This window comes from Dipodomys spectabilis, unplaced genomic scaffold (genome assembly GCF_019054845.1).
Source record: "Dipodomys spectabilis isolate Male_0828 unplaced genomic scaffold, ASM1905484v1 ptg000094l, whole genome shotgun sequence".
Taxonomy (NCBI): Eukaryota; Metazoa; Chordata; class Mammalia; order Rodentia; family Heteromyidae; genus Dipodomys; species Dipodomys spectabilis.
Genome location: NW_024870771.1, coordinates 14,324,333 through 14,340,105, shown reverse-complemented (window position 1 = coordinate 14,340,105; position 15,773 = coordinate 14,324,333). Strand labels below are relative to the sequence as shown.

The window sequence follows — 15,773 nt, the reverse complement described above, 5'->3', positions numbered from 1 at the left end:
CTCTCATTCAGATGGAGTCCCAGTGAGTTCTTTGCCTGAATTAGCCTCAAATTGGGATCCTCAGATCCCAGCCTCTTGAATAGCAAGAATTACAGGTGTGAGCCACTGGTATCAGGCTTGAAACATTCTCTCTCATTCACTTGTTTTTTATTATCTTCACATAGTTTTAACAAGGGGTTTCGGGTTCAACATGTCAGTTTATGAGTACAATGCATAGATCATCACTGTTGTCATTAAAACATTCTCTTTTTTAAAAAATTAAATATTTATTTTTTATTGTAAAGATACTGTACAGTCTTTTTTTTTTTTTTTTTTGTCTGTTGTGAGGCTTGAACTCTGGGCCTGGGCGCTGTCCCTCAGTTCTTCAGCTTAAGGCTAGCAGCACTCTAACACTTGAGCCACAGCACCACTTCTAGTTTTCTGGTGGTTAATTGGAGATAAGAGTCTTATGGATTTTCCATGCCCAGGCTGGCTTGGAACCATGATCCTCAGATCTCAGCCTCCTGAGTAGCTAGGATTACAGGCGTGAGCCACCAGTGCCCACTGAAATATTCTTTAATAGTCAATGTATATTAGTTCCTGAAACATACCATCTACATATAACCTGTAAAATAATTCTAAAATATAGAGATCTCCTAATTAAAAAAAAAACAACGCCATTCTTTATTTTGTGCATTAAATGTTTAGGCTTAAGAACTAAAAAATAAAGCCAAGCTGAGCACAGTGAATGGAAATAGGAAATACCCTGTACACTGTGGGCTATAGATTGTGGTAAAGCCAAAGTTATCTTACATGAAATTTTTAGTCTTAATAGAGACTGCACTGGCGTGTAGCTCTGTAATAGAGCCTGTGCTTACAGTATACTGGTCATGAGTTCAATCCTCAAACCACAAAATAATAAAGTAAGTTAGGAACATATGACTAAGACCTGTAATCCTAGCTATTCAGGAGGCTGAGGTCTGAAAATCACAGATCAAAGTCATTATGGGCAGGAAAGTCTGTGAGACTCTTACTTCCAATTGGAGATAAGAGTCAGAAGTTGAAGTGTGGCTCATAAGCTTAGGGGTAGTACCCAGGCCCTGAGTTCAAACGCCAGGACTGGCACATACATAAAATGCTAACATTAAGAGCATAAATATTGCCAAGTGCTGGTGGCCCATGTCTATAATCCTAGCTACTCAGGAAGTTAAGTAAGACCTGAGGGCTGCAATTCAAGTCCAGCTCATGCAATAAAGTCTGTGAGACTTTTTTTTTTTTTTTTTGGTAGGTTGTGGGGCCTGAACTCTGGGCCTGGGCGCTGTCCCTCAGCTCTTCAGCTCAAGGTTAGTGCTCTACCACTTGAGCCACAGCGCCACTTCCGGCTTTTTCTGCTTATGTGGTGCTGAAGAATTGAACCCAGGGCCTCATGCATGCAAGGCAAGCACTCTACCACTGAGCCACCTTCCCAGCCCTCTGTGAGACTTTTATCTCCAATTAGCCACCTGAAAACCAGAAGTGGCGCTGTGGCTCAATGTGGTAGAGTGCTAGGCTTGAACAAAAAATGTTTAGGGTCTCTGAGCCCAGACCCTGAGTTCAAACCCCATGACAAAAACAAAAACAAACAAACAAACAAAAAACTACACAAATTCCAGCCAGGGACTGGTGGCTCACACCTGTAATACTAATCAGGACGCTGAGATCTGAGGATACCAGTTTGAAGCCAGCGAGAGCAATAAAGTATGTGAAACAATTATCTCCACAACCCCCCCCCCCCCCCGCCCCCGACACACACAAAATGGCCAGAAATAGAGCTGTGGTTCAAGTGGTAGAGTGCTAGCCTTGAGCAAAAGAAGTTTAGAGACAGTACCAGGCTGGAGTTCAAGCCCCAAGACCAGCACACACAAAAAAACAGAAATGATTTTGATTTAGGGTTTTTTGTTTTTGCTGATACTAGACTTGGGAATTTCACCTTTGGCTCAGCTGGCTTGCTCTACTACTTGAGTCACACCTCTACTCCAGTTTTTTGCTGGATAAATGGCAATAGAGTCTTTTGGGCTTGTCCCCTGGCTGGTTCTGAATCACCATCTTCCAGTTCTCAGCCTATGGAGTCGCTAGCTAGGTTTACAATAGTAAGCTATTAACCCCGATGTGATTTTGTGCTAGATCGACTGCCACCTAGTGTTTCATTGTTGGTATCATTAATTATTTCAAAGTTGAAGTCCTAAGAATGGAAATAAATGGTGGCCATGCCTGGCCAACTCCATTTTCTGTCCTTTAAAGTCACAGGCTTCATTCACCAAAGCTTTTGCTTCTTTCCTTTTCATCACCGAAGATGTCTAGCATTACTGACCATCCTGATGAATGTAAATTCTTTTTTTTTTTTTTTTTTTGTTGGTTGTGGGGCCTGAACTCTGAGCCTGGGCGCTGTCCCTCAGCTCTTCAGCTGTAGACTAGCACTCTACCACTTGAACCTCAGCCCACTTCCGGCTTTTTCTGCTTATGTGGTGCTGAGGAATCGAACCGAAGGCCTCATGCATGCAAGGCAAGCATTCTACCACTGAGCCACCTTCCCAGCCCTGTTAAATGTAAATTCTAAAGGCTTAAGTCATTTAAACTGGTGTACCATTCACTGTTGTGTGAACAAAGCTGTGAACAAATCTACTATGTGAACAAATCGACTTCAGAGTTGTTCTGATTAGTGTTTTTACAAAAGTAGCTAAAATGTGAAAACTTAGTGTGAATTACTAGCATATATCATATGTGAGCCCTTAAATGGGAACACAAGAATTAAAAGTTTGAATACAGTGCCTGTGCTCTTGCTGTTTGCTTGCTTGCTTGGTTCTTTGCCCCTTGAGCCACACCTCCACCCTGGATTTTTGCTGGTTATTTTGGAGATCAAGCCTTTTTGACTTTTGTTTTGCTTGACTTTAAACCACAATCCTCCAGATCTCAGCTTCTTGAGTAGCTAGGATTACAGGTATGAGCCACTAGGGCTCAGCTCAACAGTAGTCTTTATTTTTCCCTCCCTCCTTCCTTGAGACAAGATCTTGCTATGTAGCTCAGGAGGGCCTTAAACTTGCAATCCTGTTAGGATTATACGAATGTATCATCATATCCAGTTTATTTTCCATTTTATGGTCAGAAGGCTGTTTGTTCCCCTATGACAATCTGGGCTGTTTTGAAAAGTCTATTATGGGTAAAAACTTCTTTACAAATATTTCTATCCAGGCTGGTTTTGTCTTTTCATTCTCATCTTTCACCAATTTTATTTACTTCTGGTGCCAGAGCATTGTTCAAGTTAGCTAACTGATCTTCCACTCAGCTATATCCCCTGCCTTCACCAAGTAAATTTCATTTTAAGCTCATTATTTTTTTAATTTTATGAATTATGCTTTTGGTATCTTCTCTCAGTTCTTGTCTAACCACAGGTTTTAGTTTTTTAAAGAAGTTTTATTTTTTTTTATTTTTTATTTTTGGTCCAGTCATGGGGCCTGAACTCTGGGCCTGGGCGCTGTCCCTCAGCTCTTCAGCTCAAGGCTAGCGCTCTACCACTTGAGCCACAGCGCCACTTCTGGCTTTTTTACTTTTTGCTTATGTGGTGCTAAAGAATAGAACCCAGGGCCTCAGGCATGCAAGGCAAGCGCTCTACCACTGAGCCACCTTCCCAGCCCTAAAGAAGTTTCATATTTAGGAAAATGTTCAAATCTTTGTTGTGAAGGGTTCATCAAAATTGCCTATAAATATTCACTTGCTGATATTTAGCTTAAGACTGTATTTTATCTTTTTCTTTTGACCAGTACCAGGACTTGAACTCGTCCTTGTGCTCATTTGCCTTTTTTGGTCACAGCTGGTATGCTACCACTTGATCCATACCTATAGTCCTCAGGTTCCATTTCTGCTAATATTTTCTGATGGCCAAATCCATGAATGCAAATGAAGTACATGAGTGACAACATCAAGTGCTCAGTAACATGTTTTATAGAGGTAGTTGTTTTTTCTGAAAATGACCTGTTGGGGATGAACATTAGACAGCACAGCCCAAACCACACGTGGTGGGGAGGGATTGAGCATTCAGGAAAGACAGGTTGTGGACACAGGAGGTGGGAGACACAGAGGTGGGAGGGGCACATGGCCATCTGGGCAGCAGGAAGGCTGTGGTGGGCTGGAGCCATTGGGTAGCAGTGTGGGACACAGCCTGATTGTCTCTTGGACACCCTCCCCCACTCCGAACTGTGTGAAGGTATCATTTGCATATAGAACTGTGTGAAGGTTCGTATCATTTGCATATAGAACTGTGTGAAGGCTTGTATCATTTGCATATATTAACTATTCAGGTGGTACTTGCAACAGAAAAAAAGTCACTAAAAAATAATGAGCAGATGACAAGTTATGCTTTTATATGGCTGCTTCCACCTTAACCTGAAGTCAACTGACTGACTAGAGCATACATTTGAAATTGGTATTGAGATGGGTGTTGGTGGCTCAGGCCTGTAATCCTAGCTACTCAGGAGGCTGACATCTGAGGATCGTAGTTCAAAGCCAGCCCGAGCATAGAAAGCCTGAGAGACTCTCATCTCCAATAAATCACTCAGAAAACTGGAAGTGGCACTGTGGCTCAAGTGGTAGAGCACCAGCCTTGAACTGAAGAGCTGAGCGACCGCACTCAGGCCTAGAGTTCAAGCCCCAGAGACTTGGGCCACTTCCTCATTTATGGCTTGGTATTGACTTCTCAAGCAAAGAACTGCTTAGTACAGAAACACTGGTAACAAAAAAATTGGGAGCCAAAACCAAATCACCCCAAAACTCCATCCCAAATTATTTGACTTTTTTGTTGGTTGTGAACTCAGGGCCTAGGCTCTCTCCCTAAGCTCTTTTGCTCAAGGCTAACATTCTACCACTTTGAGCCACAACTCCATTTCTAGTTTTTAGTGGCTACTGAAGAGTCTGGTTGGCTTTGAACCACAATCCTGAGATCTCAGCCTCCTTAGTAGCTAGAATTACAGGTGTGAGCCACCAGTACCCAGCTTTATTTTTATTTCTTGTTGGTTGTGGGGCTTGAACTCTGGGTGGTCCCCGAGCTCTTCAGCTCAAGACAAGCACTCTACAACTTGAGCCACAGCACCACTTCTGGTTTTCTGGTTGTTAGTTGGAGAGGAGTCTCACAGGGAATTTCCTGCCTGGGCTGGTTTTGAAATGTGATCCTGATCTCAGTCTCCTGTATAGCTAGGATTACAGGCGTTAGCCACCAACACACAGCCCCAGCTTTATTTTTAAACTATTAGTAGTGTATCTTAGCTGGGTGCCAGTGGCTCACACCTATTTTTTCTAGTACAGTCATTAAGTGTAAAATGTTTTGACAATACTAGTTTGTTTTTAATAAGGCATGAAGCTGAAACCCCGGCAGAGCCAAAGTGAACTCAGCAGCAATGCTAAGCAGGGAACTACGCTATCACCATCAATCCCTGCAGCATAGAAACACAGCTGAGTTCCAAAAAAGCCTATTTCCCCACACTGAAATTTCAATCGTGCCATAGTCCTAATTCCCCAACCATTTAAAAAATGTACAAAACTTAAAGGGTATAGCTAAAGTACTTGCCTACCACAGGCAAGTTGGGGATTTGATCCCCGGCACCACACACAAAACCTCAAACCAGGGGCTGGAAAGTTGGCTCAGTGGTAAAGTGCTTGCCTCCCATGCATGAGGCCCTGGCTTCGATTCCTCAGCATCAAATAAGCAGAAAAAACTGGCTCAAGTGGTAGGGCACTAGCCTTGAGCTGAAGAGCTGACACTGTCCAGGCCCAGAGTTCAGGCCCCACGACTAACAAAAAAAACAACCCTCAAACCACATAGCCATGGTCCTATGTTTGCTTTGTCCCTCAGCATGACCTGTACTTCAGGCCAATCTAGTATAGTGATCTGCAATCACATACCAAACCACAATGAAGAAAAGCATCCATGGTAGGGGCAAGGATATAATCACCTTGCTCCAGGTTAATTACAAAATGTGAGGAGCTCAATATGGCAGCATGCCTGTGGGTGGGGGCAGGTAGGTGGCCAGCTGGCAAGCTTGTATTTGAATGCACAAGCCTCTTAGGGATAGTGAGACATGACCTAAACTTGGATGAAGCTTATCCAATGCTTTTCCAGAGGGAGAGTTGGAAAATCAGCAGCATGAAGTTCAGATGTAGGCCAGCAAGGTAGGGAGCTGTTATCCACACATTCAATATATACAAACTGCTATGGGTATCTACAACTACTGTCGAGGATATAGCCCTGCTCTTCACATACACCTAATATCAACCCATATCAATACTTCGTATGTGCCATCAGAACACTTAGTCCAGCACTGCATTACAAATAATAAAATTTTAATGAATCCTGATGAGCAAATATAAACACACCTTGACAGGCGAGTAGGATACTTGACATTATTCTTCAAAGTTCCTACTTGTACAGGAATAATTTATAGAAAAACTATTTGCGGCTTATTAAATCTCAAATTCTATAGATGACTCAGAATGATAATATCAGATACATGCCAGCCCCCAGAAACTAATTTAACATTCTTAGTGAAAATACTTCAATTCTGCATTTGTATTAACCCCTGAACTGTCTTCTCATTCTTCATCTAATTAGTCTCTATTTAGCTACCTGGTATGAGAAGCTTGAAATATTTTTGGGTAAGAGGCACAGCCTGTAAGAATGGCCAGGGACCACCACCCTGGTGATGACAAGAAGGCTGCGGTTTACACGCACATGCCAAGTTACCAGTGATCCCTCTATGTGGTCAGAAACAAGAGAGCTGGACAGGCCAAGTGAGCCCACCTCCTGCAGGCTAGGATGTACCCCTCTAATTCCACAGCACAGTCTGGTCACATTTTTTTTTTTTAACCAGTAGAAACAGTTATCTTTTTTTTCTCCCAAACGCACATCAATAGGCATTTCACTGTACATTATACAAGACAGCCCTTATAACAAGATTATGCATAATGCATTCAGAATCATAGATTGCTTTTTCTTCGTCTTCGTCTTTTTTTCCCTGACTGTGCAGGGGTTGGAGTCTCTTTTATTTCTTCATTCACACTGGATACAGGCTGTTTAAAAACGATTTCATCATCTTTGTCACTCAGTTCAGCCACTTCTGATTTTCGTTTCTCCAAAAATGGTGTACAAACTGGGGTGGGGCCCTAGAATAAACAGATTAGCATATGTAAGTGTGGAATGACATAAGAAATAACTTTATCCCAAAGTATAACATCCTTTCTGTCTCTACAAGCTGTATCATGTTATTTAGGCTTGTTTTCATCTTTTGCTGAAACAACTGCAGATAGCATAAAGCTTAGACGCCTATTAAATTTAGTTTAGAAATTTGCTAATGAAAAAAATGCTCAATTATAAGGTCTTGGATTTTTTTTTAATTGCTAAATCACCAGGTTAAGGACCTACCAATATGGTCACCAAGATTAAATCTGAAATCTTAAATGAAATGATAGAACATTTTCCTCCTTCAAATGACTTTTGTAATGCTGGATACCCAGAATAGAAAGACAATCATACCTGGCTATCCACAGACTTCTCAGGGGTGCTTTCTGCAGCAACTTTGTTTTTCTTCTGCTTAGGCATGCTTGAACCCTTTCTCTTCGATATAATCTTGAAATAAAAATTGAAAACTTTTAAGAATTTGCACAATGATCAGCTGCATTTTCCTATGTCTTACAGACTTTCCTGCCTGGGCTGGCTTCAGACCACAGACCTCAGCCTGAGTAGCTGAGATTACAGGTGTGAGCCACTTGGCTTCTATCATGCACTCACTTTATAATAAATTATATAGTTCTCCTTACTGCGATAGGGAAGAGATCCAGCAAACCCCCTTCCCATTCTTATTTCTTTGCAAGCAAGAAATTCAGAAATAGAATTTACATATTCCATTATCCTGGCTCCTGCAGTTCAATTTTTCTGCATCTTAATTCTATTTGATATTTACTAAATAATCCTGATACATATATATTCCAATATAAAAGAGCATAAAGGGCTGGGCATGGCAGCCTGTAAGTCCAGCTACTCAAGAGGCAGAGAACAGGAGGATCACAGGTTAAGGCCAGAGCAGGCAAGAAGTTAGCAAGACCACATCTCAATGAACAAGCTATGTAGGAGGCCTTAGGTAGGTGGATTTCTATCTGAAAGATAACTAAAGCAAAATAGAACCAAGAGTGTGGCTCAAGTAGTAAAACACCTGCCAAGCCAAGTGTGAGGCTGAGTTCAAATTCCAGTATCACCAAACTAAAATGGCAAAATAGATGATGAATGTTCAGAGCCAGTCTGAGCAGACAAATCAGATGCTTTTTCCCAATTAGCCAGAAATGAGGTATGGTTCAAGTGGTAGAGCACCAGCCTTTTGAGAAAAGCTAAGCCCTGAGTTCAAGTCCCAGTAACAGTACAAAAGATAAAAGATGTTTATGGCTTTGATATTTACTGATAGTATGTACCAGATCAAATATAACTTAATTCTAGTAATGTCACCTTTAGATGCTAATCTAAGAGCATTATGGCTGTGGTTAGTAGATTACTTTCAATATCTCAAAGTAGATAATAAAGAAAATCAACAGATATTTCATAAAAAAAAATTTACCAATGAAGGAAAGCTATAATCAATTCCTTTTGCAGCTAATTTCTTCCTGAGTAAGGTTTCTTTCCTTTTAAACCGTGCTTCCATCCGCATCTTTTGTGCAAAATCCCTTTCTTGATTATAGCGCTTCACTGCTGGGTATGTGGGATTACGAAATGGAATATTCCATTCTTTAAAAAGTTCTTCGTGTACTTTTTCTGGTGGCATAAAACGACCTGTTTTTTAAAAAGTAAAAGTTTTAAACAAGAATTTTAATTTTCAAATTTCCCCAGAAACATTTCTCATGTCATAATCAAGATAATACGGCACATTGGAGGAATAAGTTTGTCAATTCTACCCTAGTCAGCTAGTGCGTTGGACAGAAGTTTCAGGCACAGTATTAGTTGGTACTACAGGAAACACATTTGGTCCCACCCAGCCCATTCCCCCCCAGACCTCAATGAAGATGCATTTTTTTTGGGGGGGGGGGGGGGGTTGGTTGCGGGGCTTGAACTCAGGGGCATGGGTACTGTCCTCCTAAGCTCTTTTGCTCAAAGCTAGTGCTCTACCACTTTGAGCCACAATGCCACTTCCAGACTCATGCTTTTATTATTTCTATGTCTGGCTTTTTGGTTGTTGATTGGAATTAAGAGTCTCATAGACTTTCCTGCCCAGGCCAGCTTTGAACTATAATCCTCAGATCTCAGCTTCCCCAGTAGCTAAGGATGAAAGACACAAGCCACTGGCATTTACAAGAGCCCCGCTCTCATAGATTGACCTCCAGCCCCCTGTGATACATTATGGGCATGACAATGTCAGCGACTACCTGCTCATTTCTGTAGGATAAATTTCTAATCTGGTGCTGTCACTCCTCTTTATGGCTTCTTTTGTGTGAAGAGATGCATTCAAAGTCATTTAAAATGATTTTGAAATTCCTTGCTTCTGACATGAGCCTATTTAGAACCCGTTAACTGCTGTGAATTGCCCTGAGAATACATTCCCAACTCCTGTCTGCGGGGGGGCTGGGAAAATGGCTCAGTGGTAGAGCGCTTGCCTTTCATGCCTGAGGCCATGGGTTCGATTCCTCAGCACCACATAAGCAAAAAGAAAAAAGCCGGAAGTGGCGCTGTGGCTCAAGTGGTAGAGTACTAACTAGCCTTGAGCTGAAGAGCTGAGGGACAGCACCCAGGCCCAGAGTTCAGGCCCCACGACTGGACCAAAAAACAAACCAACCAACTCCTGTCTGTAAGGCCTTCACAAATCTGAGGTGCAGCCTCTCTGCTCTTTCATGTCTCAAGGTGAAATACTGTCAGTCGCTGGCATTCACTGTCCCCTCAGCCACAAGGAACACAATCTGCACTCTACTCTCATCAATGAACTTCCTCAGCACCAATGGAGCATGAGGTCAGCTGCCCTTCTCAGGCACAACCAAATCAAATTCCACTTCACTGCAGAACAACACTCAGGCTGACAAAGTTGAAAATCGGAAAACATACCCAAGTCCTAGCAGAATCAAACCAGAGGAAGTAGCATGTTCAGGCAACTACACAGCTGCCTCTTCCAATGCCACTGACCCAACAGGAGGCATCCATGTACAGTACGATACTTACACACTAGCATTCTACCACCGAAAAGGTAGTTGTCCATGGTGTCGGCAACTATCTTGGCTACCTCCTCAGATTCAAATTCCACAAACGCATAGCCTCTGCTATTTCCAGTCTGCAATGGAAAACCCACCACAAAACAAGTTAATTTTAACAAGTCACCAAACTTCTAGCATATCATTAATTTAAGTAATAAACATGAATTCTGTAACAAATCATTTTATGGTATCTCAAATTTCAACTTCAGCTAATGTATGCCAGGGGGGAAAAAAAAGTAAACAGCCTTAATAGTTTGAAAATGCAGCCAATCTTCAAGTTACTCCTGGGATTTTTGTTTATGCATAGTTAATATATAACTACCATGGCTGGAATTTATTCAGCAGCAACATTTCATAGCATAAAAGAAATCTGATAGGTTGCCACAGGCAACCACAGTCCTTGAGTTATTTACTTGCCAAACCAGGCAACTTAACATAATTGTCTCAGAATAAAATTTTAAAAGAGGGTATACTTAGTAGTAAAGACTTGAATGGATGAGGCCCTAAGTTCAAAAATCTCTAGTACCAAAGGGAAAAAACAAAGTAGCATGATCTTCCATTTTATACCTAACCAGTGAGAAGAACTTAACTCCTCACTGTCACTGAGCTAATCAAAAAGCACTTGTCTCATTTCATGTTTAACAGTGAGTGTTCACTTAAAGGAAGAGCACTGGCATTCCCTGAAACCCATGCCCCCAGCTGCCCTCTGTGCCACCCTGTAAGCAGATTTTTTTTCACTTGTCTTAATATAAAGTATACATGACTTCAATACCTACACTGGCTTCTGGCTTTGATACTTGGGTAAAACTTAAGTCTTTTTATTCCATAAAACAACTATGAAATAGCCACACTCATCATGAACAAACTCTAAATGTTTAAAAGAAGTCAAGCCCTCAATGCTAGAAGTATTTTACAATTTCTTATTCACTTTTGGATATGGATAAAAACTGGTAACATGACTATGGAGATAATCACACCACTTACAAGATATGGCTTAAGCTGGGAAAACTAATAGCAATGCATAGACCTTAACTCAAGTTTTATTAACCCTGGGCTTAATAGCCAAAGAATGAATGTTGCATTCACTAGTTCTGTTGATTTAACCTAAGGATTCCAGGTAATTAGAAAAACAAATATGCAGAATAATGTTGATGTTCTCTCTTAAGGCTGTTTCAAAATCTAAACTTCATTCCCCTCATTCCAGAGTGAAGTCCAGATACAGCAGTATGTGAATATAACTGTACAGGAAGATACACATTTGAAAAACAAACAACTGAATTTGATTTTCAAAAACTTACCCTTTTACTTCTGGACAGTCTGAATCTTGTAATAGTGCCAAACTGGGAGAAATAAGCCTGGATCTGATTTTCATAAATTGCTTTAGGTAGGTGGCCCACAAAGATCACTCCTCGAGTAAGACTCTCTTGCTTTTTCTGCTGAAGACATAAAGACCAGATAAACATTTCCAGTCATCAGCACAGGAATTCAATAGTGGCAGTCTGATGGCTATTGTCAAGCAGTCAGTTTTTCTCAGCCTCACACCCAGCACTTTGTGTGGTTGAGTCAATGAGTAAATAGTAAATGTCTTCGCGTGCCCCTTTAAATGTGCCTGGGGAACGTCCCACGTCTAATTGTTCAGCTATAACTTGGTTAATCAATCTCTGAGGAGGTCAATACTGACTAAACCGAGTCTCAGGCATCAACCCTTACCTTCCAGACCGAGAGTATTTTATGCTAAAACCCAGGGCACACGTGATCAACTTCATGTTAGGTACTCTTTTTGGAAACTACTACTCGGGCAAATCCTCTGGCACCCGGGTCGGGCCGTCCGCTGGCCCTCTTCGCGCTCTGATCTCTCAGATGCTCGGGATTACAGATGGGGGCCACAACGACCGGCGGTTCAATTATGTCTTCCACGATCTCCGAAACCCACCGGGCTTAATAACACGGGTGAGCGACTTGGAGCCGGGTGCTTGAGGCTCACGCCTGTGATTCTAGCTACTCCAGGGGCTGAGAACCGAGGATCGCGGTTCGAAGCCAGCCCGGGGCAGGAAGTCTCCGTGAGCCTCTCGTGTCCCAGGAACCGCTCAGAAAGCCGGAGGCGGTGCTGGGGCTCAAAGTGGAGGTAGAGGGGTAGCCGTGCGCGCACGGAGCTCGGGGCAGCGCCGGACCCTGCGGTCCCCCCTCCTCGCCCCCCCCCACGTCCCCCCGCCCCCCCCCCACGTCCTGGGGTTACGTCGCAGTTGGGACATGCGCGCTCCGCAGGCTCCGCGTCTCCCCCCGCTCCCCGCTTCGAGTCTCCAAGGCCCACGCGGCCAAGCCCGGCCCAGGCTCGGCGGCGGCAGACGCCTCGGCCTCCGGACCCGCGCCGTCGCGGAGCCCCGCCGCCCAGCCCGCGGCCGCGGCCGCTCACCTTGGTGACGCGCCGCCGGCGCACCGGCACCACGTCCTCTTGAAACTGGAAATCGTCCTGCGGGTTCAGCGGCAGCATCGGCGCGGCAGGGACGGCGAAGGCCTCCATCTCGAGAGAGCGAACGACACGCGGCGTCCCGGAAATGCCGAGCGCTAGGATTCCCGGAAGCGGAAGTAGCGGCGAGGGCGGGGGCGAGCGCCCGCCTCCGGGGGAAGGGCGGGGGGGGGGGCGGAGGGGGCGGTGCGCGGGAGGACTCCGGCGCCCCCTGCTGGCGGAACGCACTTTCGTTTCTCTGCCGTCTGTCACAATGGAATGGACCCAACGACCACATTTCTAAAGGGGTTTAACGTTACAGTTCAGAGCAATCAATGACTTGACAGCTTACTACCACCACTCAGTGTGTGTGTAGAGGGGTTCCTGTATCCGTTTCCCAGTTGTTGTTGTCTTTGAGACTGCTTGTTGTGGTTTCGCAGGCTCAAGCGACTCTCTTGCTCCAGCTTTCTAAAGCAATCGTGACTGCATGGGGGTGCCCATCATCGCCTCTGGTTTAGAGCTGTTGTTTTAATTCTGGGAGGGGTGCCAAAATTTGTTTTGTAAACATTGGTCTTAGACCCAACTTACGATCCATAGAACTTACGATCCATAGACATCGACTTTGAGTTCGAAATGGAAAGAGTTAAGAAAAAACACACTTGGGCTGGGAATGTGGCTCAGTGGTAGAGTGCTTGCCTAGCATGCATGAAGCTCTGGGTTCTCTGCCTCAGCACCACAAGCAGGAAGTGTCACTGTGGCCCAAATGGTAAAGGGCTAGCCTTGAGCAAAAGAAGCTCAGGGACAGTGTTCAGGCCCTGACTACACTGTCAGAAAACAAAAATCAAACAACAAAAAAAAAACCCATACATACCACGCTAACAAACTACTTGTAAAACAGAAGTATTTGTAAAACAGTTTCTGAAAATCAGATGAAAACTAGGGAGGTAGCTCACTTGTAGAGCACTTGCTTAGTATGCACAAGATTCTGAGTTTAATACCCAGCATGGGGGTGGGGGTGAGGGGAAAGAAAACAAAATTGCTGTGCCCAGGACATCTTTCTTTTACCAGAAGAAAAGTATCATTTTTATCATCAAAGATGGGAGGGTGAGGGGACTCTGTACAAATATCTTGTTACAATAACCCTGACCCTCCTAGCCTTGCTCTCAGTTATACCCAGCACAAGCTCCTCTGCTTTGTCAGTTTTACTCCTCTAAGTCAGCATATGTGTTTGTGTTTGTCTCTGTGTCTTTGGGTCTTCATTTCCATATGGGGTCCTGTGTCATGTAAAACTTGTATTAGCTAGGTGCTGGTGGCTCAGGCCTGTAATCCTATTTAGAAAGCTGAGCTGGGGCAGAAAAGTCTGAGACTTATCTCCTATTAACTACCAGAAAACCAGAAGTGAAACTGTGGCTCAGAGTGGGAGAGTGCCACCCTGGAGCACAAAAGCTCAGACATAGCAATCTCCACAACTGACAAAAAAGAAAAAAAAGGGGAAAAAAAACGTGTTAAATTAACTTCTGTGGTTTTCTCCTTATCTTTCCATGAATTATTTTCAGCATCCCCTCTTTCCGACCCCCGAAACTAAGGACTGAACTCAAGGCCTTGTACTCACCAAACACTTCTAAATCCCTAACTTTTTCATGAATTATGATTATGATTATTTGTTAGTCATAGGGCTTGAACTCTGGGCCTAGGCGCTGTCCCTGAGCTCTTCAGCTCAAGGCAAAAGCTCTACTACTTCTGGTTTTCTGGTTGTTTAACTGGGTAAGAGTCTCACAGACTTTTCTGCCCAAGCTGGCTTTGAACCACGATCCTCAGATCTCAGCCTTCTTTTTTTTTTTTTTTTGGGTCCGGTCGTGGGGCCTGAACTCTGGGCCTGGGTGCTGTCCCTCAGCTCTTCAGCTCAAGGCTAGCACTCTACCACTTGAGCCACAGCGCCACTTCCGGCTTTTTTCTTTTTGCTTATGTGGTGCTGGGAATCGAACCCAGGGCCTCAGGCATGCAAGGCAAGCGCTCTACCACTGAGCCACCTTCCCAGCCCCAGATCTCAGCCTTCTGAATGGCTAGGATAACAGGCTTTGAGTCACTGGTGCCTGGCTCCATGAATTATTTTTGACACTGGTACTGGGGCTTGAACTCAGGGTTTGGTCTGTCCTGAACTTTTTCATTCAATGCTGATGCCCTACCACTTGTGCCATAGCTCCACTAATGGCTTTTTGGTGATTAAGTGGAGGGGAAGAGTCTCACAGTCTTTGGGTACCAGTGGCTCATGCCCATAACTTTATCTACTGAGGGGGCTGAGATCTGAAGATCATGGTTCTAAGCCAGCTGGGAAAAGAAAGTGCGTTAGAATCTTACCTCTGATTAATCACCAAAAAAAAAAAAGTGGAAAATGGAGCTGTGGCTCAAGTGGTAGAGCACTAGCTTGAGCAAAAAAGCTCAGGAATAGTGCCCAGGCCCTGAGTTCAAGCTCTAGAACTTGCACACAAGCACCACTTGCAAATGCGCGCGCTTGCGCGCGCGCGCACACACACACACACACACACACACACACACACACACACACACACACACACACAGAGCTCTACTTCCAAAGGGGAAGTTCTTGAGAAGAGGACCCATTGTCCTTACCCTCCTTCCAGAATGTGAGGCAAATATCCTCTCCACTACCCATTACTTCCTCCACTGACAAGAATTAAGGAGTCTGCTATTAGTATCGAATTCCACCTTCTGTCCATGCAGCCTGGTGACAGGAATCACCCTTCAAGTTTATCCCAGCCATAATGATCTTCATGTCTGACAATCCAGAACCACACCAAGAGCATGTCTTCTCTTTCTTTTAACATGATTCTGATTTTCTGCTTTAGTGAAAAAGCCAAAGAGGACCATAAGACCTTGTGTTCCAGCTCTGGTGCTGGCATGCATGTATACACACACACACATAGACCTGTCCCTTGGAACATCTCGATGACCTCTTACCACTGGCAGATTCTTTTTTTTTGGTCGGTCATGGGGCTTGAACACAGCCTGGGCACTATTTCTGAGCACTTCAGCTCAAGGCCAGCGCTCTACCACTTGAGCCACAGCACCACTTCTGGTT

General features: G+C 43.9%; 1 protein-coding gene across 2 annotated transcripts; it reads right to left on the bottom strand.

Annotated features, from left to right (window-relative positions):
* Window positions 1-6,327: 6,327 nt before the first annotated feature.
* Nifk (nucleolar protein interacting with the FHA domain of MKI67) lies at window positions 6,328-12,792 on the bottom strand. Of its 2 annotated transcripts, none has more exons than XM_042685273.1 (6): window positions 12,641-12,792; window positions 11,526-11,663; window positions 10,196-10,304; window positions 8,610-8,821; window positions 7,538-7,630; window positions 6,328-7,167 (listed from the first exon to the last, which is right to left on the bottom strand). In XM_042685273.1, exons 1-6 carry the CDS (start codon window positions 12,746-12,748, stop codon window positions 6,982-6,984), a joined length of 846 nt encoding a protein of 281 aa, XP_042541207.1. In that variant the 5' UTR covers window positions 12,749-12,792; the 3' UTR covers window positions 6,328-6,981. The 2 variants fall into 2 exon arrangements, with proteins under 2 accessions (XP_042541207.1, XP_042541208.1); XM_042685274.1 differs by having other exon boundaries at window positions 11,526-11,660; window positions 12,641-12,791.
* Window positions 12,793-15,773: the final 2,981 nt, after the last annotated feature.